Source organism: Aquila chrysaetos, chromosome 7 (genome assembly GCF_900496995.4).
Source record: "Aquila chrysaetos chrysaetos chromosome 7, bAquChr1.4, whole genome shotgun sequence".
Taxonomy (NCBI): Eukaryota; Metazoa; Chordata; class Aves; order Accipitriformes; family Accipitridae; genus Aquila; species Aquila chrysaetos.
The window spans coordinates 24298756-24323274 of record NC_044010.1 but is presented as its reverse complement, the minus strand read 5'-3'; the positions used below and the strand labels follow the sequence as shown (position 1 = coordinate 24323274).

The 24519-nt window shown below is 40.1% G+C and overlaps 1 protein-coding gene across 13 annotated transcripts in view; it reads right to left on the bottom strand.

Moving 5' to 3' along the window:
• The window catches only part of CHODL (chondrolectin), a 38083-nt gene extending 15393 nt beyond the window's left edge, over positions 1-22690 (bottom strand). For 9 of the 13 annotated variants that reach the window (XR_003924342.2, XM_030020548.2, XM_030020550.1 and 6 more), the window contains exons 1-5: positions 22497-22690; positions 5941-6253; positions 5023-5180; positions 1650-1697; positions 1189-1272 (exon numbers count right to left, since the gene is read on the bottom strand). Coding sequence is in view for 10 of the 13 variants with exons in the window: in XM_030020548.2 (XP_029876408.1) it covers positions 1189-1272; positions 1650-1697; positions 5023-5180; positions 5941-6253; positions 22497-22587 (694 nt within the window). In the remaining 3 variants the exon portion in view is untranslated. Of the gene's footprint in view, positions 1-1188; positions 1273-1649; positions 1698-5022; positions 5183-5800; positions 6254-22496 lie in introns of those variants that run through there. The other 4 variants (XR_003924343.2, XM_030020556.1, XM_030020555.1 and 1 more) reach the window with 2 other exon arrangements.
• Positions 22691-24519: the final 1829 nt, after the last annotated feature.

Genomic DNA, 24519 nt, shown 5'->3' with positions numbered 1-24519 from the left:
AGTGTGGAAATGGAGCACCAGCTTTCCATAATCCCATGGTGCAATCCTGTAAAATCCTGAGTTGCTCCTTAGAGATGTTCAATTCCTTGAATTAAGGCCATGCTACAACTCTTCATGAACCTCAGGACTCCGTTCATGACAAATTGCTAAATGAAGTAGCTAGGGGCATTACAGCAAGCTCCTAGGCAGTAGGTACCTGTTTTCAAAATATCAAGTGTTATCTCTGCTAGAAATTTCAGCAAAGCATTTAATTCTTCTTAGCATGTGAAGTTTCTTAAAACACAGGGTACTTGGGGAGTGTCCTGGTTTCAGCTGGGATAGAGTTAATTGTCTTCCTAGTAGCTGGTACAATGCTATGTTTTGAGTTCAGTATGAGAAGAATGTCGATAACACTGATGTTTTCAGTTGTGGCTAAGTAGTGTTTAGACTAAAGTCAAGGGTTTTTCAGCTTTTCATGCCCAGCCAGCGAGAAAGCTGGAGGGGCACAAGAAGTTGGCACAGGACACAGCCAGGGCAGCTGACCCAAACTGGCCAACGGGGTGTTCCATACCATGTGACGTCACATCTCATATAGGAACTGGGGGGAGCGGGGGTGGGGGATCACCACTTGGGGACTAACTGGGTGTCGATCTGCAGGTGGTGAGCAATTGCACTGCACATCATTTGTACATTACAATCCTTTTATTATTACAGTTGTCATTTTATTAGTGTTATTATTATCATTATTAGTTTCTTCTTTTCTGTTCTATTAAACTGTTCTTATCTCAACCCACGAGTTTTACTTCTTTTCCCGATTTTCTCCCCCATCCCACTGGGTGGGGGGGGGAGTGAGTGAGCGGCTGCGTGGTGCTTAGTTGCTGGCTGGGGTTAAACCATGACAGGGAGCTATGGCACAGTGCTTACAGAGACTCACCAGGGCCAGAGACAACGGTGCAGATTTCAAGGAATGCTAAACTCTAGATTTGGATAAAAGTTTGGGTAGACATGGAAATAATTTGTTTCTACAGGTACAGAGTGGACTGACTAAAACTCTTGAAAAGTTATTCAAAAGTATACGCTTTCAGGGTACTTCCTGGGGAAATAGACTGCTTCCTTCCCTTGACAAGGATGGAAATTGTTAAAGATTAATTTAACTGAGTACACTGTTAATATTTTTACCAGAACACTAAATTCATATGAACACATTACCTGTTTCAGTAGCAATAACATGATACTGATCTTCTGGTTTGCTTGTGTCATAAGGATTTCCTGTTGGCACTGTTGGAAAAATATCTGAAAAGGATATCAAACATTTTAGGAAAACAGTGAGTAAAAAATATGGCTGTTATGTTGTTAAATTAATAGTAATTACATCTTTATTTATATTGGAAAGATGAACATTTTCAGGATTGATTAAACTGCTGGATATAAACACAAACAGGATTTTATTGCAAAATTTGGATTACATCTGGAACAAGAATTATGAGCACTGCTATTCTGAACAATAGCCATATATTTGTAGCTATTGCTCTCTAAAGGATTGATTTTTCTTATGTTCCAGTTCTAAACTATGCCTGTTAAACTTGAGTAATTTTGAAGGTTCTTGTAAGCTATCCTTATAATTATGTATTTACCATTGCAACTCAATTTAATGTTTCAAAATTTCTTACCGTAATCTGGCTCTGCTCTGTCTCCTAATTCTTTTTCTAAGACATTATCTGTTAAATCAATATTTGAAATCGATTGTTGAAGAATGAAAAATGTGTGTAATAAAACAGATGTTTTCATTATTTTGCATGCAGTATCACAGAAATATTCTCCAAAACAATAATTTCTTAATTATTCAGCATTTAATCTTATTACCAAAGACTAGTGACTCTGCAAACTAGTGTCAAATCACTTCTAGTTCATACTTTTTTGCTCCTTAGAAAAGGGCTATAGTTTATTCTAGTTCCAATTCTTGGTGGCATCTGCTAGGTTACTGGCTAAATCACTGAATCCCTTAATTTCTTGTGCTGAATAAAACTCCTAACATATCCAAAGTTTCATTTGTGCAGATGATCCTAAAACAATATAAGAAAAGAAGTGTTCTTGATTAATACTTAAATCTTATTCACATTTTGAAATTAATGTTTACAGAATGTTGGCTATGAAGCACAACAAAGCAGCACAAGTTTATGACTCTAGATGTCAGCTTCATGTAGTTTGGTTTTGCATCAGGCAGCCGCAAAATACAAATCATGGGCAGTGATACATCACATAAGCAAGTGAAATCACTAAAAGAGGAATGACAGTGTCATATTGTAATGCATCAGAAACTGGAGAACTAATTCATGGCTTTGAGCTTTTGAGGTCTATTGCAGATGCTTGCAAGTTTACTTATGTTACAACTAAAAGTTTACAAAGATTACAGAATTAATTACCTCATATTGGGCATAGGAGTGGAATCTGCGTGATTGGTTGAATACCATTCCTTTATCGTAAGATTATATTAACATAATAGTGCTATGAGCCTGCAGTTCCGAGTGTCCTGATACACACAAAATGCTGGGAGAAATCAAAGAAGCAATAAAGCCTACTAGAACAAAGGCAATTATTTCAACTACTCTGGTAAAAACTGGCTACGTTTGGCCATATACAAAGATATCAAAATACCACAAGAACTGAGTTGCTGGCTCTAGACTGCAGAAGAGGAGATGAGTTTTTAATTTGATTGCATAATCAAACCTACAGGAGCTGGACAGGAACTAAATGTGGTTGCAATTACCAACCTATAATTAAATTTAAGATCGCTGAATGATCAATATGATCTAAAGCCAGACTGAACACTCCAACAGTAAATACTGTCAAGGGAGGTACTATAAAAATGGCTTAGAAAAATGGAAGTGACTACCAGAAATGTAGTTGCTGCTTGAGTAAGACTGCCTAATAAGTTCACTGCCCTGAACTTGCCACTGATACAATTAGATACAACTTCATCATGGTCACCTACAAACCTATGTGTTTTGGTCTGTGACTAGTATCATACACCATATACTCAAAACAGACAGGAAAGTTGTGAAAAACAATATACTCAGATAAAGTGAAATTCAATATGCGTGTGGCACTTTAATACTCCTGGTAAAATGGATGCATTTTGTATTGCAAATGGCTGACGTTGAAGCTATTACAGTGATTTGGGGTGGGGGAGGAAGGGCATTTGTAAGTCTCACTAGATTTTATACAGCAAATGTAATTTTCTTACAAACACTGTGGTACTTTCTTCAGGCAGTGAAAGAAATGTCATATACCTATTTATATACATTTATGTATCTACTCCTCTTCTCCATGTGATAGAAAAACATATTTCTGAAGAATAGTCTGTTTTGCTAAAGAGCACAATTCCAACAGCTTGAAAAATAGATACAATTCAGTAGTACTGTATTTAGCTTCATGACAATGTCAGTCCTAATAATAATCTACCTATATATTGTTTGCCTTATTATATGCCTCATTATACACCAGTAATCTATTTCTACATAGTGAAAGAAATATGAATTCATTTTCATTGTTACTGTTATCACTTTGTTTTCTGCCAATCCAAAATACCCGGCATTTTTTCAGATGGTGAAAGCAATAGGGAAAAAGCAATTCTTTATCACATCTCAACTAGAATGGTAAGTAGTTCACTATTACAGAATAATTATTTCACTTAAATTTGTTTGGTTTTAAAGTTATGAAATATACTTGAAACTGAGCCCTTTTAATCAAACCTGTATTTTCTGACATAAAAATGTTGTTATTTTAACAACTTAAAACATTTTTATTGTGTTCTCTTATTTCAAAATAATTGTGATCAGTTGTAAAAGTGATAAAATTGTATACATCACAGTTCCTTGAACTGCCTATGTGACCAAGATGATAACTGAGCACCTTAAGATAGTGATAGTCACTAATAATTTTAGAAGCAGGAACAGATTTGGGAGGCCATGGGGGGTAAAATGTGTGGGTATATCAAGCCTTCCAAGTATATAATACTTGCTTGCAATATTAATTGCCATTAATATCCTCATTATGATATTAGACAGTGAGAAAGCTATATATCCACCAAAATCAGAGGAAGAAGATAGCCTGAATCTCTACAGACAGATGGATCTCTACAAAGAGTGTGATTATTGCTAGATCGTGAGCATAAAGCAGGCAGGAAACTGCAGAATTAGGTAAATCAAATAGCTGCTAAGAGTAGGATTTGATATGCATTCTGACTTTCAGCTTAGCTTTTGAAAAGCAGACACACCATCAATCATTTGAAAATACTTGCATAATCCTGTTGAAAAATATGTTTTCTTTTACTGTAAGTACCACCAAAAGTAGAAACTGCTACAGGCTCAACTTGAAAGTTTACTTTTCACCTCCTTTTTCTGTTTGCACAAAGTTCTAGTTTGTAGTTCATGTTTCCTCTACTGACATATGTCATGTCTGGAAGTACAGCCAAATTGTCTAAGAACTGGCTTTTTCTGTCACCATCTGAACTAGTGTGCATCTGCTTTTCATATCTATAAATCTACAGGCATGAATGCAGAATTTTCTTCCTGCTGTTCTAGACCTCATTCTTTAAGCCAAAACTTTTGAAACAGCCATCAAACTTAAGTTGGTATAAAATGGCAGAGGTCTGCAACTACAAGGACAGTGTAATTTTTTTTACAGTAGGACCAAGAGATATCTTGGTCATTCTACTTGATAGCGAGCGAGGGAAGTAGCAAATGGCCACTTAAAACACTTTGTGGAAAATAAAATAACTAGTGAATGAGTTAAATCAAAGTAAAGCTGAGAATGCATGATAGTGAAGCTAACCTTGAAAACATTCTTATTGGATACAGATAGGTTTAAATTATCACTAGATTTGCTATATTACATCCCCTGTTAATGTCAGCTCAGGCACTCACACATCAAAGGAGTCAGTACAGCAGGCCACAAGACATTTGTAAATTCCCTCACAAAACAAGAAGCAATTATTTTTCTAAGCAAGTGTCCCACCTGTGAAATATAACTAGTTTCACCTACCTGGGCCATACTTGCAGATAAAATTGTGCTTCATGTTGCATCTATCATCATTCCATTGATAAAGGTATGGCCCTCCCAGACCAGGGTTTGCAGTTGGCTGATGATACATCACAACACAGGCTTCACTTCCACAGGAAGGCTCATCTGTATACCAATTTCTAGTGGTACACATAAAGACAAACTTTCAAATTTTGAAGGTAAGGTTCATCAGGATGACAAGAAAAGGAGTTTACATCAGTGAAGATGTGTCAGCCCCAGTGGCCCCATCCTCTTCAAAGCTATGCTGCATTTCCCACAACTCCTCTGTGAAAGGACTTTAGGGCCTGGGCTCCACATCTCTGCATCTTAAAAAAGATTTTGACCAGTCAAAGCACCTCTGCAGAAACAACACCCTACTGCTCTGCTACCTGTTTGTTTTCCTTCCTATCTGACTCTTACCTGTCCCTTTGTCCTGCTGCTACTCTGGTCTTTGGCTTAATCAGGAAATTAAAGGCTTTTCAAAAGACAGGGTAGAAACAGAATAATTTACACTAAATAACATGCATTAATTTACTTAGTGGCTGGCTCCCTGATTTGAAGCAGCCAGAGTCTTGCAGAACTTGTCTGCCTGCTTTCAGACCGTATCTTAAAGACTGTGTGTGTGGCAGAAAAACCTCCAAAAGCCATACAGAGGCAAACTCCTGAGATGGAAGGAAAGAAAATTGTAGGCTGAAGCCACGCTATGCCATGCTTTTACAGCTACAGATTCAAAACCCTGGTTGCCAGCTCCCCTTTAGCTGGAGATGTTAAGGAGGGAAGCTACTAACCTCATGGGGCAGCAAGTCTTCAAGCTTCTTTCTAGAAGACCTGACTTGCCGGGCATTTCACTCTCCATTTCTTTCCATGAAACCTTCTCAATAAGCAGTTTTACAGACTTACCTGAATGGTGAAATACTTCCATCAGCCCACTGGTAGAGATCAGGGCAAGCACTTGAGGTGGCTAGTCCGTCACCACTTCTCCACAACCCAATCCAGAAATCACCATCAGAAATCCCAGAGCCTGATTTAGTGAGGTTTTGTAACATGTTTTCTATTAGCTGCTGCTCGGCTTCACTTTCCAAGCTCAGTAAAGCCCCACCATCAATTTCACAAGCTTGACGGGCCTCCTGAAAGCCCACACGTCTAGACAAGTCCTGGAAATAAGCTAACTTGTAACAAGAATGCTTGAAGTCACCATAGCACACCTTTTGACCTGAAAAATATAAATATGAGAGTGTTTAGAGCATAGTAACAAATATCACAACTAAAAAAAAAAAAAAAAAAAGCACAGTATGCATACAGTGATGGAGAAAGACAGTAGGTTTTTTTCTTGTGCCCTCATCTGAAAGGACTCATGGCGATACACTGACACTGCTAAAAGCCTTAGCTTTAATTTGAATTGCAAACATCATACAGTTCATGGGAATCTATGGCTTTCTTCCCAAGGCCTGTGAAACTCTACAAGACACTGATGATTCCCACTAACTTCTAGAAAAATATTCTCTACTTTAATGACTGTACCATCAGGCCCCTCTGTTAAAGCCAGGATGTTTGGAGGGTATTTTCTGAACTATTTCATACTAATGGACCAACTCCACTTTTATTTTGTAATCAAAGCTATTTGATCAGAAACAAATGTTTTAAATTCTCAATTTTAGTGGCAAGAAGCAGCTAGCAGTTTCTTGATTCTGCTATCTAGACTTGAAAGGCTGTATTCACAAGGACCTCATAGCTACTCTTTGCTATAATGTGTCTAAGTACCACCTGTAAGGGTATGTGGAAGGAGAGTGTCTGCCCCTTTAAGGGTATCTGGTTGATGACTTTTTCAGTGCAAAAAGGAATAATAAGGAATGAAATATACAGACACAAATACAGCAGGAAAACATAATGGAGAAAAACATGAAAAAAAACCCCACCTCATCAGACACACTAATTGGTGGGCTATCTAGATAATGCAGGCAAATAGGATTTTGCAACTTGATGAGGATCTTGGGGGGGTTGGTGGGCCTATGCAATCTGATGAGGGACCATGCAGGGTTAAGGAATGGGGAGGAGCAAAGGGGGAATAGACAGAAAGGGGCATAAAAGGGGCCAGTCGCCTGTAAAACAGGTGTGTGTGCCTCTGCATGTGTGCCTTCCCTAGTGACCTTCTATCTCTGCCAGCTGAGGAGGAGGAGGGGACTTGGCTGCCTATGTTTATGTAGGTCCTGCACTTGGGTACTGTTGAAGACAGCACCTTGCTTGTGGCAATCTGTGTGACAGCCGTGTCAGTGTCCTGTCTGTGTGGCACTGACATAGCTGCTCAGCTTTGCTACTGGTTGAACCAGCAAAGGGGAAAGCAGCAGCCACATCCCTCAGCTCAGACAGAGGCCCTGGGAACCAGGATGGGCACCAGCAGCCAGGCAGGAGAGAGTCCTGGGACTGGAGGTGCTGGCCACACTCTTAACATAGCCAACAGAAACTCCAGATATTAGTAGATATCACAACACTATCCAGATACCATAAAGAAGCCTTGTGATGCTTTCAAAAAGCACTAGATCTACTGCATTTACGCTGGTTTTCCTTTGCCCTTCAGAGTTATGTCTGTGGAAAGAATCAAAGGCCAAATGAAGAAATAATGTTTATTCCTTCCAGTTCTTTGACTGAGAAAGAAACATACCTTTTTTCATAAAAAGGAAAAATAATTATCATCATCTTGAACTAGTGAGATTCTCTTGAGTTTATTCAACATATGCAAGGTGTGGAATGAACAAACTCATCAGCTGCAACTGAACTCCATATGTTTATTTAGGGACAGGAGAAGGGTTCTAAATGTAAGGAAGTAAGCTAACCATCTCTTTTAAAAAATCAAGTTTTTTCAATATGGAAAATTATCATTGGAGAAGAAAAGTAGGAGAGTTTATTTTGCTAACTAAGAATTACTAAAGGATACCAAAGTAATAAGAACCACCAGACATTATCTAGATTGTTTAGAAATCAACAAATTTTATCATTTTACTGGAAAATTTGGCAAGGACAATATTTTATTGTACCATGTCAGTTTTGCATTTGAAAATCTTATATTTACTCTCACTCTTAAGCAAACCCAGATACATGACTCATGTAAACAACCCTTTGGCTTTACCTCTGAACAGGTTTTATCCTGTCAAAAGAGAAGTTGTAATTTTTCACTGGGAAACAGCAACATCCTCCTGTAATTTAAGCTGTACTTAAGCTTTTTAAGCCAATGGTTTTTTTATACACAAAGAATAAACATAGACATGAACAAAAAGCCTAAAAGGTACAATAAAGTTAATTCTTCTTTATTTAGTGTTGCTTCATTTTTGTATTTAATGACAAGTAGCATACTTCTCATAGCAGATTGCATACAGCACAAGAGCCGACTGAAGACTTCTCTACATTTGCACAGAACATAGTTTCAAGTATTTGCAGACAATAAGCAGACTGTATCAAAGCTGCATGAATATAGGAACATAAAAACAGGATCGCCTCATGACTTTTAGCTAAATCTTAAAGTAACTTTTATTTTGGGGATCTTTTTTATTGTGGAAAGCTAAATTATAGGGGCAGTAGGGATAAACTATGTTTAGTTTTCTAGTGTTTCCTACAATTCCTGTAATCTTTCTCAAAAATAAATCTCTGAAACCTTTTCTTTATGATATCCTATTAAAGTTCATCTGGGAGAAGGACTGTCAGTAAGAGAAACATCTTTGCGGTCTCATTCTTACTTCGGCTTGGCAGACACACTTCTGAAAAGTCCCTTGTTTATCAGTAATCTGCCAAAATAATACAGGAACAAGAATAACCTAATGTAAGGACAAGCTTGTGCCACATATATCCATGGAAAGAGCCAGGCTCTGAGATCAGGAAGAGAGCACCTATTTGGACTTTCTCTGATAATGTCCTTACAACATTGTGTGTGCCCAAATTCCTTTCCTGCCACTCCCCTTTACTCATAGAGGTTAAGAGCCTTGCTATCAATGAATGTAGTTAAGAGCCGTTGCCCTAGCTGAGCAATGGTGCTAAAGAATCAAGGGGCAAACCCTTTGTTAGAGATGCATATAAAATAATAGGTTTCTTCATAAGACTTCTTTGAACAAAAAGAAAAAAATACCGCTGTTATCAAAGTAACAAAGTGATAACTCTAAATGCTCAAAAGTGGGAACTGCAAGAATGAAAGCTTCATGTGAAATCAGAGCTCATTCCCTTAATCTATAACACTGCAATTCACATTTTGTTAACATGATCATCACCTTTTTATTTTCCCCAGGAGCTCTGTCTCATTGACAGGACAGAGTGCACAGTGAAGGAGGACCTGATCAACATTTTGATCCTCACCACTGGGTGAGTGACAATGGCTTATTGCCAGAGTACACATATATACATAACAGTGCAAACATCCAAAGGCTAGCACTGAATTATGCAGGACACTAATCATTTACAAGGAAAAGGGACCAAACCTCTCCCTGTAACTAAAGATTGGATTAGCATTAATTCAAGATGAATATGCAGATTTATGGAGAATCCTTTGTCCATTTTCTTGTTCTTTTTGTTTCCCAGACAATTTTTAGAAATAAACTCATGATTCCTTTCATTCTGTGCACATAGTCCTCCATGACACCAAGTAGTAAGTTATGAGCAAATTCAGATATCAAAATACCCCTGCCATGATTTCAGTTATGCAGGAACGTTCAATCCACTGAGACAAGTGGGCTCACCACTACTGGTCTCAATTCCCGTGCTGTGCCTCCCTTTCATGGGAAAATAGCTAGCTTTCCATCCGTAATAAAGACATCGGCTCTCCTTTCCTGTATGTGTCTCGGGTGGCTGAAGTGCCCCCTTCACTCTCTGTTCTCATACACAGTCTCTGCTCTTACGTGACTCTCCCAAAACCTGAATCAAATGACCTCTCCACCAGGACAACCAGGTCCTTGCTGGCTAACAGACCAAGCTTCTTCAGGGTACTTATCTCGCAGTCAGGTGCTGCACAGACACTCACATTGCCAAATGGCACGTGCTGTTTCTGAGCTGCTATAAGGTTCGCGTCCATAAGCCCCAAGTTGTGCTGTACACTGGTCCAATACAGAGGTTGTATCAGTGTGAAGGCTCAGCTCCATCACCCACACCAAGCTGAGGAAACCAGGTGGGACTGTACAGAGCAGGGAGGAGGAGGACAGGCACTTGTGATGCACAGTGACAGCAGAGTTGCTCAATAGATGCCACTGCAGTCCCTAATGGGTGCCCAGTAACAGCTTGCTGTTGTTGTGCAGTTGGAGCAGGAAGCCCTCTTGGATCTACCCAGAATACAGCTGTGAAGGCCCAAGCTGTACCTAAGGGTTTATCTGAAAGGGTTAGTTAGTTAAAATCTTGAAACTTTTTGTGCAGACTTTTTTTTTTTCTTCCCCTAAACTGATCTGAATAATTTTTGAGGATACCATTGCTAATGCAGATGTTTGTGCAGGGTTAAATAACTCTAAAATCAAGTATTATAAAGTGAAAGAACTGAACAAGTGAAAATTTGCATACAATCCAACTCCTAAATTACTACTTTCGTTTGTTGCTCTCTACACCTGTGGCAAAAGAAATAATTTCCTCCTTACAGGCTGATCATTCGTGCAAGAATATACCTCTAGAAAACAACAGAGAAAACAGCAAGAAACCAAGAAATATTTGGCATTAAGACCCATCTGGTGTGAATGAAGTATGTGATGCAGAGTAGTAAGCTTTCTGCAAGAAGCTGTGAAATTTTTTTTCCTAGTTAATTTAGTCCCTGTGTTTAGACAATGACCTTCTCTGAATCTTTTCTTTCTTCTTTTGAAGGCGACTTTTATCTGCTGTAGCAGAGTTAGTTCAATGTGTTAATGCAAATCTGCAGTTGTGCCTTTAATAGCTGGCAAATCAGTCAACGTTTTAGTGCTCTTCTTGGAACACGATGAGATGTCAAGTTTTCAAGTTTCATTTTTTACAGCTTTCTCTCACTACTAATTTCTGAACTACAAAGCAGAAATAATTTACCAGTGAAAAATGACAGAATGGACCACATTCTACAGCAGACAAGATAAGCATGGAAACATTAGCTATGGGCTATTTTACCTTCTTCTAACATTTTGGCAGCAGACAAGACTCCACTGTTAATTCTAAAGCAACATCTGCTATTTCAACTGTATAAATTGAATTCCAATTTTTCTGTCACAATTGACTAGAAACTAGATTTGTAAGCAAGTCTATTGGAATGAATCAGGCTAAGAATCTACGTCACGTGAATAAATATAGGCAAGTTAGGCCTTTACAACCTTTCCACAAAATCTGCCCTATGCTGCTTGAGAGATGAAAGAAAACATGAACGAAAACATTGTTTCATTACAGGGCATCCAGAAAGGAAAAAAAAGAAAAGCATATTATTATATTTAGTCCTCCCTTCAGCATGAGACCAAAGATCTAACTAATTAATTTAATAAGATCTAAGAACTCATTCTTACTGTTTTCCCTTACAAATGCTCAGACAAGTTAAGGTTTCAACCAACCCTGCCTGGCTATCCACAGATGTGAAGGTGGAGTGCTTATAACCTTCCTTTCATGGAGTATATCAGCTCCTTAATCCTTGACCCGCCTTCCCTCACCGAAGCAGAACAGCCCAGACCCTGGTCAGAAGCAGGCACAGCAATAGGCAAAACACGCGCTTGCCTTGGTGTCCTCAACCCACACCTTACATTCTCAACAACACCTTATGTTCTCAACAACTGCTTTCTTGCCTGTTGAGGGAAGAGTGCTGTGTTGAAGCAACAACTAACTGACAAAGACAGTTCTGTCTTTTCCCAGTTGCAAAACTGCAAGATTAGGTCTCCCCTGTTTCCTTAATGGAAACATCTCCAGGTTTGTTCTTTCTACCCCTCCTGTGTACACCAGCCATACAAGATAGCTCTGGCCCTGTTCCCTTAGCCTTAGCAGCTCTAGTTGCCTACTGCAGAGAACCTGAACTGGCTGAAATTCCCTTGCACTCACTTTGTCTCACCACCCTGTTAGCTGAAGAAAGCAAGTACTTGCTCTCAGAAGTGCTAGTTACCATTTCCATCCATATGGATCAGTTTTCATCTTTGGGTGTCACACAGCAGTTCCATAGTAAAATGTTTTGACATTAACATTAAAACAAAGATAGCTTTTAGTTGAAATACTTGATATGTAGTTAAAAATTTTCAGCAGATAATTCTGCAGGACAAAAAACCCAATCTCCTTCAAGAAAAGGAGAAAAAGCAAATTCTCAGCTGGTATTTCAATCCATTGTATCTCCATTATGTTTTAAAAATGATGCTTAATTAAACAGAAATACTAAGTTCCTTTAGGTCTGTCGTGACAGAAGTTATAGCAAAATATCATTTAGAAGCAAAAGTACCCAGCTCAAAGACTCACCCTGAGAGCATCAGGCTCAGTCCTAACTACACCCCCACAGGCCATGAGGGGCACAAAAGTTATCTTGAATAACACATATGACTCAGCTGGAGGTTTTGAAGATGTCAGGTAGAAGATAAGCTCGCTACTGGTAAATCCCATCGCTCTTCCTCTTGCACCTCATAAACTAACCTACAGTCCAGGGTCTGCTACCATTAGCAACCACCTAGATTAGTTGGGAAGAGCAGCTGCACATGCATAGCATATGTGAGGAAAGAACAAAGGAATGCACAAAGCCTGCAGTCCATTATGTTTTCATACTGTGACTTTTTTCTTCCCAAGATAATAGATTCAGCAGAAACAAAGGAACATTTTGTACAAAGGAACATGACATATTTAACACTAATCAGAGTCCCAGAGGTCAGCATGAGGCTGACGGAGGCCTCTGAAAATAAAGTAACAAAATAAAGACACAAGGCCTTAAGGGAAAGTGATCATGAAATAATAGCAAGACAGAAATCTACATAAATTAACCAAAATATTCCACTGGCTAGATAATACTTCTCTGCTTGTGTTAAAGACTAGTCTTGGTCTTGAGCTTGTGTGAGCACATTGACCTCAGGGGCTGTGTAACCAGCATGCAGGACACTGGGAACAATTTGTTTTCACGTGTCCCTGTGTCACAGGGTGCTCCACACCAAGTCCCAGTAATGCACTTCAGAATGTGGCCAGTAAGAGGCTAAAAGGTATTAAATTTTCCTAATCACATTTTGATTCAAAGCTGATGCGTCCTGTCAATTGCCCTTGATTGGGTTTAGCTGCTGGTCATGTTTTGATATATTATGTTACTGTTGTTATGTTTTACTGCATCATATTTGTGTCCATCTAGTGAATTTAATTTGGTTTTTTTGATGATTCATACTACTCTTTAAAAAAAATACTACTGTGATAAGCCTTCATAATTATGTTCTGCCTTCATTTATGATAAAAGCAAATTACCATCTTCTCTCCCAAAGTTTGTAATACTGAAGACACATCATTCTCTAGTTGAGTCAGTATTCAAATCACAGCTGTTGCTCAGCTCATGCTCCTGAGCAGCTTAAGGAATTCCGCGTGCTCACAAATTTGCCATTCAAATACAAACTGCTATACAGATAATATGCCAGCCTGTATCTGTACTAATATCTTCATAGCTAACTCTTCCATAATTTAACAGGTACTTTTTCCTCCCACCCTCCTAATAACCAAGTCTGCAAAGAGAAGAGACATTCATTACCGATTCATACTTTTTCTGGATTAGGGGTTATGCTTAATTCTCATAATACAGTTTCTCTAAAGTGATTTTTCTTTTGTGAAAAAAATTCAAAGGTTCCAAGTTCCTTTTAAGGGCTTATATATAATAACTGAGGATCACATTTGCCTATTAAGTAGCTGTACTTCAGGTAGATATGTGTACAGGCAGACAGTTTGTATACATCATATCATATAGTAATTAGCATGTAGACAATGTCTAAGGTGGCTTAATAGTGGCCAGCCCCAACCTCTCTTAAAAAAACTGATCTATTAGCCAGTCTTCTTACAATACTTGTCATAATGGAGTCCCTTTCTTGCTAAATTCTTAGGCATTAGCATGTAAAAATTATAGACGTTTAGATAGCATATATAAAATGATAGCTAAAAGGCAAATTCCTTCTATTCTCTCAAAGACAGGACAGAATCTATCTTTAGCCATTAACCATCCTATATCTTGTGAATTAGCAAAGATGATGATAGAGGCCCTCAGACTTCAGCCAAACAGCCATCTCTAGGGTTAATGCAACTCCTGCAGAAAGGGTAAACAGGGGACAATGGAGGTTGTAAGTAAAAAAAGTACTGTATCATACCATTCATACAGAGATTTAGTAGTTATGCAGAATACAAAGCTACACAAGAAGCATTTGTCCCAGTTCAGTCCCTGTCTTCTTTATTTTCTCTTTTGCCATGGGAAGTGATTTTCAGTTCATTTATTGTTGAAATTGAGTTTTCACCTGCACCTCAGCCTTTACTAGTTATGCTATTGTGTTTCCAAGCACTTTTGGGGACAAGGAGTTGACTTGATTATTCCTGAATAACAACTGTTCTCAGTAGACCCACAATAGCTACACTTTTACAAAACCAAGCAATCAGGAAGGAGGCAGTCTGTTTGTAAAAGAGCATTGGGCAGTGCTGATTTGAGTATTAAAGAATACTGCTTATCACTAACACCTGAATTTTGCCATCTGGCTGAATACAAATACAATTAAAATGAAATCTGATAGCTTCCCTGCATATTGCAGCAAGATAGCTGGTTAATAAAGTAGGTGCTTAAAAAAAAATATACATATGAACACTCATGACAAGTCTTGATCTAAATAGATTATTTGCTGGGAGGTTTGTTAAAGCCTTTATGTCCTCAGAACATGCACTGTTCTAGGCGTTGGGAATATGCAAGCAAGGATTCCTTGTCCTGCAAAACAGATAAGTCTGTCATTGTGTTAAATAAAGCACTGGGAGGATTTGTCTTCCCCAGAGGCAGACTACAAGTTTGTCTGGATTTTCAAAATCAGGGTTGTGGTGTTTCAGGCACAGGCTCATTCTTGATGTACTGAGAACTGGAATATCTGCCTGCACAAAAGGCTGCCATCTTCACCAAACAGTGATAGGATTATTGACTCATTTCACAAAGAAAATAACACACATGGCAGGGATCTCAGGCCACTGATAATGGAGCTGTAAAGAAGTAGCTTGATGTCTAAATCTCATTAGAAGGTAATCAACACTTCACCATCCACAATTACCCTTGCAGGAAAACATACGATTACAATTATGTAAATCAATACAGGGTAAGTGTCTTCAACTAGAAAATAAATATCCACTTTAATGAAACAGTTTTAGTCACTGATTTGAGTCATATGTCAGTGTCAAAAAAAAAAAAATCTATAAAGTATTTCCCAAGTACTTCTTTTTTCCCCCTGGTCAGATCATTAAAGCCCTGACAGTTTTCCTTTCTTCTAAGTGAAACATACTTATTTTTTGGCATCAGCTCTTTTTCAGATATCTAGCACATCATAAATTTAAAGCCTGAGATCCATTTAGCTTTTCCTGTAATAACGGTTTTCCTCTCTTCTGATCACGTGAACTTTATGGGTATATATCACAGGCCTGATCATGGCAGACAGTCACTTGCTTCTATAATGGGGCAGTGCACACCTGCACTGTCCTAAGGGTTCATGCAAAGTGCCAACATAGTTGCTAAGACAACCCCCTAAAAATTGCAAGTTGTCTTCACTTTTCCCATGTCAAGAAGGAACTGAGATTGTTGTCAGACCTATATTTTTCCCTTGTCTCTCTTTGAGAGGTCTAGCAACATTGCCACTGTGAGCAATGCAGGCTCCTTGGCATCACCAAGCATGATGAGGACAATGCACTTAGACACTTAGCACTGGCATCCACAGAGATGCTAGGCTTGCATTTCAGTGTGGTACAATCTGCATCTTCTCAACTGTCAATAAGAAAAAAGTCACCATGAGCATAGGACATGGAGCGCAAACATTTTCTTTTGCAATATATACTCAGGATCACAGTTTCCCTAACAATGAATTATGTTTGTTAAAAAAAAAAAAAAAAAGCAAAACTACCCAGAGTATAACACTCTTCATGGGTATAAATAACCCTATTCAATTCCATGGACACAAGCAGGCAGGCCAATGATAACACCCAAATGTCAATGGAACCTATTCGAGCCATATATAAAATAAGAGGAAACATGATGTGTTAGAAAGATCTACACTTCTACAGTCTGCTCCAGGATGTGGATTATTTACCCAGGACATAAAAAAAAAAAAAGACACCACACACCACAAAACACTTACTGCTGAAGCTGTTAGCAGTGGTTTTGCTTGATTGTTTCCATTTTTCTGAAAAGTCTTATACACACTCTAACATAAAAAATGTTTTATATATCGCAGCCTAAAGACACACCAAGAGTGTTCCACCATTTCAGCTGTTTAATAAAAAAAAGCATAAATACTGACACAAACACTGGCAAGACTGGCAAATTAAGTTCCTTCATCAATAGTTTTCTGTGTAGCTGTGAAGATCAGAACAGATTTCCCAGATACTTTTAAGACAGACATAATATGGCAGCTAGTAAGTTGTTGTTAGCATGTTGTGGAATAGACTTGACAAAAAATGTAGAGTCTGAATGGCTTAAGTATAATGTGTGCCAGCTGAGGGGGAGGGAATAATCTTATTCTACTGTTCCAAACCAGCAAACATTTTCACACATACTTAATTTTATATACATCAGTAGACTCCCTCAACAGGATTTCTCACAGGCATAAATTTAAGACTTCTGAGAGTTTGTGCTGATTGCTCATTTCCTATTTTTGTCTTTAGAAGGAAATAATTCATAAATCTTTAGTCATTAAGATACACTCTTCATCTATCATTATCCAGAGCAAGCATCATCCATTCTCCTACTCTTTCAGTGAAATTTGAATGCTTTTTTTCCAAGTAAGTGTATTTTCATGGATTTGTTACCAAGATACCTGTATTTGCCACAGATGTAAGCAAAATTTATATATATATATGGATGTGAAATTATATTAATTTCCTTGGTTTATGGACTTTAAGTTTCCTAGGATGGAACAACTTATATGCATCTCAGTACAAGAGTGCAATAGAGTGCCCATCTTTTTGCAGTAGTTCCACAATTAAAAGAGAATGCAACACACAAGCCCTTGCTCATTCACCTTCTACTAAAGTGGGAAAAGCCAATCCACATGGGATCTTAGAATTAGTGGCAGTTCACTCAAGGCAAAACTAGAAGGGACCTTTAAGGGGAGGAGAAATAAGTTAGAATATTTTTCTCTTGGGGTAAATTATCCTTTATAATAAAGTCAAATGGAGGTAAAGCATAATTGGTTCATTCACATCACATATATACAACCCTGTTTGGGAAGAAACTTGAGATATATAGAGTGGGATTCATCTCACCAAACTTTAGTTATTCACGATGTACCTGTCCATATCTGAGCTGCCTCACTGCATAGACAACTGAATGAAACAGGCATTTTTAGGGTGTATCTGCAGTATTTTCAAGATCTATGTTAAAATGAAATTAATCCCATTCTAAAAATACTGATTTTTTTTTTTTCCTTCACTGCTTATAAAGTGAGCCTAGAGTGATTAGCTGTATTCTGTGGCTACATTTAGATTTAGTCAGAGCCTTGCCAACTGTCTAGTTAGGACTCAGTATTTCTTAAGATTGCTTGGAAGTGAAGGTCCTACTGTCTGTCAGTGGTGGGAGTGGGGACTGCTTCAGCAAGAGACTCAAATTCCCAACTAGTGAGTTACAGGTATAAGTATGGGATTAGAGTGTAGAAATTGCTATCAAGTCATTGCTTCATCTTACTTATTTCACATTACTACTATACATTCTTTTCTGATCCATGAGAGATTTGCAAAGAGAAAGTCATTATGAGAATTAGTTTAAAAAAAATAGTGCTGCATAGAGCACTTTATGAACCAAAGCATGTTTTCCTGCAAATGTTACAATCAAGAATTTTGATCTACACAGGATCAGACCTGAACTACAGAGAAGTCAAGGTACAGAACATGACCAACAAGACAAGAGACTTTTTTGCACCTAGATGCTACCCTGGGACAGCGCACCAGCCTTGTTTCACTGGGAACAAGAAAAGCCATGTGAAAGACAAGCAGACTGTCTATACTGTCCCACACGTTACCTATCATATCTCCCTCCATGGTAGGTATTTTCTCTTGCACTCATTTGCCAAGTGGGGTCCTGGGACTTGGCAATCATGAGTTTGAGAATTGCAATGCCTTCCTCTACTCTACCTTTGAACAAGATTGTTGTATTCCTGGAAAAGTAGGATGCTCACCTGAGACAAAACACTAGAATTTTTCATCACTCCTTCCTTAGCCCCTGAACAGAGCCTCAGCCTGGCCAACCTGCATAGCTGTTCCCCATAGGCAAGGTAAGCTTTACAGTGTTGATCAAGGGGGATCGCCTCTAATATAGAAGTCTGATTCCTGAAACTGATTTAAGTACTTTGGTATTTCTACCCTGCTATATAAGGACTCATCCACCATCACACATCTCAGGTTATCAAAACTGTGTTCTCATCCATGAGTCATAGCAGCTTACCTAATATAAAGAGTCTTTCCAAAGGGTATTATGGAATTTCTTGGTTAGGAGCAAGGCATGTTTATTAGAAACTTGTATTATATCCAAGAGTCATCACCTCATTTCACTTTAAGAGCCTAGATCTTTGATTTGTCCCCAAGACGACTTTGCTCAGAATAGGTACATAAGGAGAGGAATTAATAAAGGAGTCTAGGTGAGTGTAGTGCACAACTTCCCTTACAGTTCTCAAAGGCTCAGCTTTAATAATTACTGAGACCTACAACTGAACAAAAAGATCTTGTACCACGTGGGCATGCATGTCCATTAAAAGCTTTTCTAGTATGGAACCAAATGCTGGGCATTCACAACAAAATGTTGTGTTCAATACACAGCCGTTGCATATGTATCCTGCAGATGAGACCGGCAGTGTTTTTTCAAATTATACTTTCTCAAATTCTGAGCTACAAACGTAGCTTAAAATTAATAGTCCATGTCCAAAAAAAAAAAAAACAAAAAAACCCAAAAAAAACGAACAACCCACACAACCAGTAGAAGGTTTCATCTACAGAAACTGCTTAAAGTCTGACAGACAAAATTCAGGTGTAATAAGCAGGCCAAGCCAATTGAACTAAATTAAATTGTGCCCTTTGAGAAAGGGTTTGTAATCTCTATTCAATTCATTACCAATGAAGATACTTCTTTAATTGTCTTACTTCACAATATTTTATGATCAACTCAAAACCAGTCATAAGCTGTGCAAATGAACATATCACCATCCTTAAAGACATCTGAAGCAGATAAGCCTATAATTTAGGGGCAACTCCTGTTGCTTCATGACCCACCAAATGTTTTTCTTCCTTTAGTGTTTTAAATATCCAAATACTTTTACACCAACAGATACATATTGCTTTAAAATACCATATCAGTATTTAATCTGCTATTGATGCATAGCAATAGCTAAAAGCAAAATTTAAAAAGCCATAGAAATACAAAAAGACAGCAAATGGCAGTCATTAAACTACAACATCTATGATTAATACATAGGCTGTTAAATGATTAGTAATAAGATTAGCTTGCATCTCTCCTGCCCAATAGATACTTAAAGTAATTGCATCTTTGCAAACTGCATTATCATCACTTCATGTTCTTCATGATGTCATGGGACAGCAAGGCAGACTCAGCAGTTTCTCCTGAGCCTGCTTTGTTTTTTTTTTTCTTTAAGAATCAGTTCTCTGGCAACACTAGATATTCTGATTTGGAGCTGTGAGCACTGCTCACAAAACAACCATCTAACTACACTAAAAATTACAAAGCATTTGTATTACTTCTCTTCAACAACTCCCAAATTAAAGATGACAAAGAAGTAACACATAAATATGAATTGTGTGATGCAAATAATCATTTTAATTATATCCTAGGAAAATTAACATACTTGGAAAAAGAAACAGAAAAACCTTACCTAAGGAAATGGCATTTTGAAAAGGTAGACCCTTCCTTCTCTGCCCTCTTGACACTGCGGACAAAGTGGTTGCAATTTTGCAGTTATTGCTAGATCTGCCGCAAACTTACTGCAGCAAATGGGAATCTTTCCACAAGGTCCAACCAGCACTCAAGTCAGTTTCAGGAACAGTTTCTATGTGAGTGATAGGGATTATATATTTAACTTATTTAGAATGAGAGGAGTGAGATTTCCATTTATTCCAGAGCATCATGACTGATAAATTAGCAATTTTCCAGAAACAGGTCTGTTTGAGATGTAGACTTATGATTTTAAATGTAAGCCTGTTTAAGTCCAAACTGTTGGTTCTTGTATAAGATAGACGACAGCTAAACTAGATGGAAGTCAGGTGGACAGCACACATTGCCCAATAATTCAACAGTACTACTTCTTGTTTGAAAAAAGGCCAACTACTACTAGTTCTAGACCTATCCATGTGCAGGGGGCAGGATAGGGGTGTGGTCCTTGAGGGGAAAAAAAAAAAGTTCTCGTGCCAGTATATCAAAATATTCTGGCATAAGCATACTAAATATCTTTGCCTGTTATTGTCTAGAGAATCTTTATCTAATGAATACAACTTCAGCTAATACACTTGATACTTCATAAATAGTTCCTTCTCTAAGTGGCTTAAAATCTTCTCCTGTATTCTACCAGCCAAGTATCAGCTGCATATTACAGTGACACGAGATTCATCACATGCTTTGAAACACTTCAGGGAAATATGGGGTAGAGCCTGTATTCCTTCAAAACCCCATAGCCTTACATGCATCTAGGAACAGCTTGACTAAGCAGTATGCACATATTGCACATTGTTTTAAAAGGTGGACCTTTACTCAGTTTACTACGTGTCACTTAGAGGCAGAAGCTTCAGCTAAAAGATTAAGGGACTGGGCTTCCTCAGCCACACATGAGACTCCTGCACTAAGACTACTAATGCAAAATGCATCTCATGGATGAGTAATCTTCACTAGTCCTTTTAAAATAACCCAAGTGTTACACAGTATTCATAAAAATTGTTAAACTAAGAGCTTTGCTGTATCATATATAGGACTATACAATTCACATTGTAACAGAGGTAGAGGAAATATTTCAGGGTACACTTCAGGCAGGCAAGCTTTTTCAAAATGTTGGAAGTACTGCTACTTAGCTATTGTTTCCTAGAAGATAATAGTTTCACCAAAAGCCCAACAGCACATCTCAGTTTTGCATATGAACTTTCTTCAAATAAGACATCACCAAAATGGTCAGTGACTGTACTCCATCAGCAACTAAGAAAATTATCTGAATTCAGCAACTAAATGCTTGCTACAAAAAAAGCCTACAAAAAAGTTTCCTTGACATGCTACCGTTACAGCCTCTGCAACAATTGCATACAAATAATTTGCTTGTTCTGGAATCAGTTTGTAAAAAGACATGTTCTCACAAGCACGTACAGAAATTTACACACATAACTTGTTAACAAGTGCAGTCAAGTGTGTAAATCTTTGTTTCAAGACAAATGTATGGATGCGCTTGCGCACGCAACATGCCTCCGAGAGCCTGTTAGCTTTAGCTTGGAGGGTTTGACCCAAAGCGCAATTAAAAATAGCCTTTTCATTGAATTTAGCAGCTTCTGAGCTTATGCACCTGCGTGCTGGAAACACACAATGTGATCCTACAGCTCTTAAATTAAACCTAAGCTCAAATGTTAGATATAGATTTCTGAAGTATTGTCTTCCTCTCGGTTTTGAGAGTTGTAGCTATACCTACACGTAACAAAACTATTTGTGCCGTATGCTCTTAAAAGTTTGCTTTTTCCTCCTAACTATTTTACAGGCAAAGAAGAAGTATTCCTGTAGAGACGCAAACCAATCTCAACGGGAGCTGTTCCTCAGAAAGACACCGTAGCAAGTACACGCTCTATCTTTTCAAACAATTAGAACGGAGCTACGTTGTGCAGGCAGGCAGGCAATCAATCGAGTCTAAAAATCTGCCCGGGCAAGACAACGCCGCGTTGGCAGGAACGGACTTGAGAGTGCTGCAGACGTTGGACAGCCTAGCTCTCCGTCTCCGAAGAGCCAAGCCTATAGCTGCTTCCAGCTCCCACGGGTGCACCGGTGAGCCCCGGGTCGGCCCCGCCGGGCCGGCGCACGCTTACAGAGGCCGGGGCCGCGGCGGCAGCTGCTCGGTGGCCGCCGAGGCGGAGGCGGGCCAGCTCAGCTCTCGCGGCGCGCTCCGGCGTCGATTTCGCGGCGCGCCCCCAACACGCGGGTCATTTAACGAGTGGCTTCGGTGCCAGCTCTTCCCCTCCGTGGCTCCTGCTCCCCTGAGCGCTGAATTCCCACACCGGCCCCGGCACCGACGCCGGACGCCATCCGGCCCCGCGCCGCCCGCCCGCCCCCGGCGCCGACCCCGCGCACTCACCGCTGAGGACGCGCCCGGCGAGACCCCCGGGCCCGCACAGCACGGCGGCCGCCAGCACCGCCGCCAGCCCCAGCCCGCCTCCAGACCCCATGGCGGCGGTCCCGCTGCCGGCTCCCCTCCGAGAAGCAGCTCAGGGCAGGCCGATGCCCGCCGGCGGGGAAGGGGCGCCCGCCCGGCTCCGCGCCGCTGCCCGCCGCCGCCTCCCCCTCTGCGCCGCGGCCCTGCCTATATGTGCTCCCCCCCCCTTGCCGAGGGCCGGCCCAGGCGGGCGGGCGGCCGGCACCGCCTCCGCGCCGCCCCCCGCCCCCGCCACCCCCCGGGCAGGCCCCGACGGCGGCCGGACCCTGCCGCTGCCCCTGCCCCCAGCCCCTGCCCCAGCCCCGCCGCGGGGGAGGGCCGGGGGCGGGGGTAGCGCCCGGGGCGGGGGCCGGCTGCGCGGAGGGTCCCGCCCGGCTGCGCGGAGGGTCGCGGGCGTGGGCAGTGGGTCCCGCCGCGTCGCAGCCCGGTGCCGGGCGGGCAGGGGAGCGGTGCCCGAGGAGCGGCCGCCCCTCTCCGCCGGCCGCCGCGGAGCCGGGCAGAGAGCGGCACCGGTGCCCCGTGCGCGGCCGCCGCCTCGCTGCCGTCGGGGCTGTCACCGTCCGCTGCGGGCTCTCGGCTCTCGGAGGGGCGGCTGCCGTCGAGCCCCAGGCTGCCGGGCCGTGCGGGGTTAGGAACTGTCTTAGCGGCTGGTGAATGGGGTCGAGACCCGGGTCCGCGTTAAAGGTGTTATAGACTTCTCCTCGTCTGTGTTTTCCCTAGCAAGAAGAGAAACGCGCTACTGCCAACTTAAAAACGTACAGATATATATCCGTATATACAGGTATATATATACTGGAAAGTCCCCTTTTCTCACTGCCCTAGAAGATACTGTAGTCAGATTCACATTGCTGTCACTCTGGAAATACACTGTGGCAGTTCTTTGGACCTCTTCAAAAGGACCGCTTTAAAGACTTTGTTCTTCAGGGTCATGTTGTTAAGGTTTTTTCTACAAATACAGTTTGTAGATTTCTCTTATTACTTGTGGACTTGTGAGTGCTTTGCTTTTAAGTGGGATAGATCATTACAGATAACTTTAAAGGACATCTTGTAGGCAAATTATTTGATGGTTTGCCAGTCAGCTTCAACTTTCTCAGAACTCAGCTAGAGATCATATATATATATATGGCATATTGGTAAGTCATTTTCTCTTTGGATGTTTATAGCCAGGTTTTGAAGTCAATACGTCTCAGATTACTATGGATTTTAAAACACTTGATGGATTTCCTAGCTGCCTTAAAGCTACCTGAGATCAACTTCTTACTAAAAAACCTTAAAGTTTATAAGTAGCAACGGAAAATTATTTCAAGCACTGCTGTGTTTTGCTACCAACTTGTTTGATTTAATAGCAGAGTTATTTATTTGTTTGACTGATACAGATTTTTTCCAGGTGGATTTTAGGCTTCCAAGCCAATAATTAATTTTTTTTCTACATCTATGGGCAAGTTGAGCTGTGATCTAAAACTGGCTGTACTGAACAATATGTTCCGAAATAGAGAAGTTACCTTAAATCTCCAAGGCATCTGAGACTCAACCTTTTCTTCATGTAAAGCTGATGGTATGCAGAAAGAGAAGTGCATGACCAAAACCTATAATTAATACAATGAGAATTTGAAAATATTTTTGGTAATCGGAGCCTTTCAGCTCTAGAAGTTTTTAACCTACTCCTGTGTTGCAAATATGAGGGAGTTCAAGTTTGTCTGAATTATCTTTGATCTCAAGTGATGTCCAGCCAAAGGAGGTGGGGAAAATTAGAAACACATTACAAGTTTTCCAGAGTGTGAAGTCTCCTACTGTCTCAGAAATGACATATGGATAGTAAGGGATGAAACCCTCCAAACTGGTGGGACTCTTATGTTGAATACCAGCCATAGAAACTGAAAAGGTCGTCTTCTTTTTTCTCACACCTTTGCAAAACTTTGTTAGCTTGCCAGCTCCGAAAGCCATG